General features: G+C 42.3%; 2 protein-coding genes across 2 annotated transcripts in view; both read right to left on the minus strand.

Annotated features, from left to right (window-relative positions):
- The window catches only part of LOC125026251 (transcription initiation factor TFIID subunit 3-like), a gene marked incomplete at both ends in the record, with an annotated part of 7,639 nt that extends 3,255 nt beyond the window's left edge, over positions 1–4,384 (minus strand). The window contains one exon of the mRNA XM_047614552.1: positions 4,319–4,384. Within this exon, the coding sequence (XP_047470508.1) occupies positions 4,319–4,384 (66 nt within the window). The remainder of the gene's footprint in view (positions 1–4,318) is intronic.
- LOC125026160 overlaps positions 1–5,000 on the minus strand; it is a 126,697-nt gene that overhangs the window by 69,819 nt on the left and 51,878 nt on the right.

Consider the following 5,000-nt stretch of genomic DNA (forward strand, 5'->3'; position numbering starts at 1 on the left):
CCTCTCCCTCTCCCTCCTTCTCCCTCTCCCTCTCTCTCTCCCTTTCCCTCCCTCTCCCTCTACCTCCTCCCTCTCTTCCTCTCCCTCCCCCTCCCTCTACCTCCTCCCTCTCTTCCTCTCCCTCTCCCTCTCCCTCTCCCTTTCCCTCCCTCTCCCTCTACCTCCTCCCTCTCTTCCTCTCCCTCCCCCTCCCTCTACCTCCTCCCTCTCTTCCTCTCCCTCTTCCTCTGCCTCCTCTCCCTCTCCCTCTCCCTCCCCCTCCCTCTACCTCCCCCCTCTCTTCCTCTCCCTCTTCCTCTGCCTCCTCTCCCTCTCCCTCGCCCTCTCTCTCTCCCTTTCCCTCCCTCTCCCTCTCCCTCCTCCCTCTCTTCCTCTCCCTCCCCCTCCCTCTACCTCCTCCCTCTACCTCCTCTCCCTCTCCCTCTCCCTCCCCCTCCCTCTTCCTTTCCCTCCCTCTCCCTCTACCTCCTCTCCCTCTCCCTCCCCCTCCCCCTCCCTCTACCTCCTCCCTCTCTTCCTCTCCCTCTTCCTCTGCCTCTCCCTTTCCCTCCCTCTCCCTCTACCTCCTCCCTCTCTTCCTCTCCCTCCCCCTCCCTCTTCCTCCTCTCCCTCTCCCTCTCCCTCCCCCTCCCTCTACCTCCTCCCTCTCTTCCTCTCCCTCTCCCTCTCGACTCCCCGCCGAGCGCTAACCTCGTCCATTTCCTTGCTCGTCTCCCTCTCCACTCTTATCCTTTCACTCTGCACTCAAGTACGATCCTTTCAGCTTTAGGATGATCCTCGCCGTGGATGGCAGGATTATTCTTCGGGCTTTAAGGGATATAAACAGAGCTGTCCCGACTCCACATGCCGTGTATTGCGTGCTGTTGATTCTGAACCTCTTCGGCGCGCGTGGAAAAGGCGTTTTTTGTTGTCTTTTTCCTTCTCTTCCTCTTCTTTAAATTGTGATTTGTTTACCTTTTTATTTTTTTTTTGTCTCCCACTTCTGTATCTGGCTTGGATATTTTTTTTTTTTTTTTTTTTTTTTTTTTTTAAGGCGATTGGTAAAGTGGATATTCCTTTCCTTTGCCGGTGTTTATAGTCGGTTATTCTTGGTGAAGACAGTGGGTAAGATATCTTTTTCCTTCTTTTTTTATAATTTTGCTTTGCCTCGTCTTAAAACATCCTTGAGACAATGGATAAAGTAGATCTTACTCTCCCCTCCCTCTCTCCCTCCCTCCCTCCCTCCCTTCAATCCCCTTCACCTCCTCTCTCCCTCTCCCTCTCCTCTCCTCTCCTCTTTTTTCTCTCGCCTTCATTCTTCGCGTATTTCCCCATCTCCTTTGTTGTTCGTCTATTTCCATCTTCACTTTTTCGAACGAGTATTAAAGTCTTATCTTATCCTTGTGCGTTACTCCTCTCCCTAGTTTTATTATCTACGCTTATCACTCTCTCCGCTTTAGTATCCAATCTAAGCCTAAGATCTTCTCTGAATAAGATGTTTTATAATCTTATTTAAGTTTATTATCCCCCCCCCCCCCCTCTCTCTCTCTCTCTCTCTCTCTCTCTCTCTCTCTCTCTCTCTCTCTCTTTTAATCTCTCTCTCTCTTTTTTAATCTCTCGTCAGCGAAGCTTTATTACCTATTCATCTATTCATTAATTCGTTTATGTATTTTATCTATCTATCCATTTATGTGTTTTTGTATTTTTATTTGTTTATTTATACATTCATTATCCACTGTTATAATGATTCTCATTACGATGATTATTGTCATAATTGTTGGTATTATCATTATCAGTATCATTATTATTATCATTATTATCCTTTCCATCCTTCCTTCTTTCCTTTTCTTCCCTCCCTTCCTTCCTTCCTACTTTCCTTTCCCTCCCTCCTTCCTTCCTTCCTTCCTTCCTTCCTTCCTTTCTATCCTTCCCTCTTTCCTTCCTTCCTTTCCTTTCCTTCCCTTCCTTCCTTCCTTTCTTCCTTTCCCTCCTTCCTTCCTTTCCATCCTCCCCCCCCCTTTTTTTTTAATAGAAGTACTTGTGTTGTTGTTGTTTTTTTCTTGATTCTTCTTTTGGACTATTCGATTTTTCTGTTTGTACGTACACGATCCTCTTGTAGAAATAACTGACCTTTCTATATAATAGCTTGAACCCCTTTCTCCTTCTTCTTCTTCTTTTTACTATTTTATCATTATTATTATTATTATTATTACTATTATTATCATAGTTACTATTATTAGTATCATTATTACTATTATTAGTATCACTATTGTTACAATAATTATATTATTATTATTATTACTCTTATTATTATATTATCATTACTCTTATTATTTGTCTGTCTGTCTGTCTGTCTGTCTCTCTCTCTCTCTCCTTCTCTCTCTCTCTCTCTCTCTCTCTCTCTCTCTCTCTCTCGCTGTGTCTCTCTATTTCTCTCTCTCCCCCTCTCTCTCTGTGACACTGTCTTTCCCTCTCTATCTCTCGTTTCTTCCTCCCTCACTATCACTATTATTATTTTATCATTATTACTATTAGTATCATTATTACTATCATCATCAATATTATTATTATATTTATTATCATTATTATTATCATGAATATCATAGTCTTTGGAAATATTTAATTTCTTAGAATAAATACTAGATCCGATTAAAAAATCCTTGATCCTTATAAAAAATCTACTTCCTTCTCTTGCTACCTTTTTCTTTATTGCTGTCCATCGTTTTTTTTAAAATTTATTCCTACTCCTATTATTATTGCTATTAATACCACTTCTACTACTATTGTTAATCTTATTGAATTCCTTATTGACACTGGTTTCTCTTCTATTAATTCTGCTTCTTATCACTCTCTTTATTATCTATGTTTCTTTCTTATTCTGTTCCATTTATCACTGTTTTTTTCTCATTCTTTTCCATTTATCAGTGTCCCTTCTTATTCTATTCCATTTATCATTGTTTCTTCTCATTCTATTCCATTTTTCACTGTTAATTTTCTACTTCCTTTATCATCATTCCTACTCTTCTTCTTCTCCACACGTTCGTTTTGTTAATATTTTTAAATGCTGCTGCCTTGCAATTCTCATTGAATGTATTGCAGGAAAGCATACTTCTTCATAAATGTTCTTGAAAATAATACGATGTTTTATAATCTTATTCAAGTTGATTATCCTCTCTCTCTCTCTCTCTCTCTCTCTCTCTCTCTCTCTCTCTCTCTTTCTCTCCCCCTCTCTCTCTCTCTCTCTCTCGCTCTCTTTTTCTCTCTTTCTCTCTCTCTCTCTCTCTCTCTCTCTCTTATGATGATATTTTAAGGTACAGGAGTAATATTCAATAAAATGATATCGAGGGGTAATTCATATATTGTGATTATTGTTTTATTTTCTCTTTCTTCTTTCTCTCTTTCCTACTTCGTCTAAATTATCTTCTGTTTCCTCCGTCACTTACTTTCGCTTTTGCTATTAAATCTTTCGTAATTGTAATCATCCTTACCATTATCATTATCCTCACTCTTGTTTTTATTCTTTTTTTCCTATTACTGTTAATTACCCTCCCCCCCCCCCCCCAAGAAAAAAAAAAATCCTCCCCACAAATTAGAAATTCCATTTTACTCTCAGTTCTAAAAATTCTTTACCATTACCATTACCATCCCCCCCCCCCCCCATAATTTTCCCCAAATGAATAAGTTACCAGAGGTTCCCCCCTTTCCTTCCCCTCGTACCCCCTCCCCTTCCCCCTACCTTTCCCTATCCATCCCTCCTCGTATCCCTCTCCCCCCTCCCCTCCTCCCATCTTCGTCCCTCTCGTCCTCGTACCCTTTCCCCTTCCCCCTTTCCCCTTGTCCAGCTTCCTTTCCCCTCCCCCCCCCCCTCGTACTGCCTCGCTTCCCCTCCATTCCCTTCCTCTCCTCCCCCCCTTTATCCCCTTTACTTTCCCCATCCTCCCTATCTTTTCCCCTTTCCTTCCCTTCCCCCTCCCATTTCCCTCTCATCCCCATCTCCTCCTCTCCCCCTTCCCCTCCCCTTCCTTTTCCCTTCTCCTCCTTCCCATCGTTTCCCCTTCCCTGACCCTCCTCCCGATCGTTTTCCTTCTCTTCCTCCCCCTTTCTTCCCCCCTCCCCCCCCCCCCTCCCCCTTCCCTGCCCCACATATAATCTCCCTTATTACAGCGATCTTAAGAAAGGCGTGTCTGAAGCAACGAACACCGCCAGCTGACGTCTTCAAGTGTTTCTTATTTCGTTCGTCCAAATAGTCCTTTCTCTTTTTTTCTTCTTCTTCTTCTTCTTTTTCTTGTTTTTTCTTGTTCGTCTTGTTCTTGTTCTTGTTCTTCTCCTTGTTCTTCTTCTTTTTCTTCTCCTTTTTTTGTTTATTTTTTTCTTCCTCTTTTACTTCTTCTTCTTCATCTTCTTCTTTTTTTGCTTCTCCTTCTTCTTTTTTTTTGCTTCTTCCTCTTCTCCTTCTTCTTCATCTCTTTCTTCTTCTCCTTCTTCTTCTTCTTTTTCTGTCCCTTCTTCTTCTTCTTCTTCCCCCATTTTCTTCTTCTTCTTCCTCCTTTTCTTCTTCTTTTCTGTTTCTTCTTCTTCTTCTTCTTCTTCTTCTTCTTATTCTTCCTCTTGTTCTTGTTCTTGTTAGGTTATTAGTCCAATGTCGTCGCCCTTTCCCCAAGAGGGATTTGGAAGTCGCTGGAGAGATGGAGGTAGGTCTATCTATCTATCTATTTTTTTTTTTTTTTTTTGACTGAGGGGCGGGGGTTGGAGGGGTGGTTACGGTGGGGGGGGGGGTGGAGGGGGGGTTACGGTGGGGTTGGGGGGGAGGGATTATGTAGGTTCGGAAAATGAGGAAGACGGAAACTTCTTGATGGGAAATGGGGATGGAATTATTGCAATGGAATCAATCTGTACTTTCTTGATTTCTTGTGTGTGTGTGTTTGTGTGTTTGTGTGTGTATGTGTGCTTCTGTGTGTGTATGTATGTATTTCTGTATGTGTGTATGTGTGTGTGTGTGTATGTATGCGTGTGTGTATGTG

The sequence above is a fragment of the Penaeus chinensis genome, chromosome 6 (genome assembly GCF_019202785.1).
Source record: "Penaeus chinensis breed Huanghai No. 1 chromosome 6, ASM1920278v2, whole genome shotgun sequence".
Lineage (NCBI taxonomy): Eukaryota > Metazoa > Arthropoda > Malacostraca > Decapoda > Penaeidae > Penaeus > Penaeus chinensis.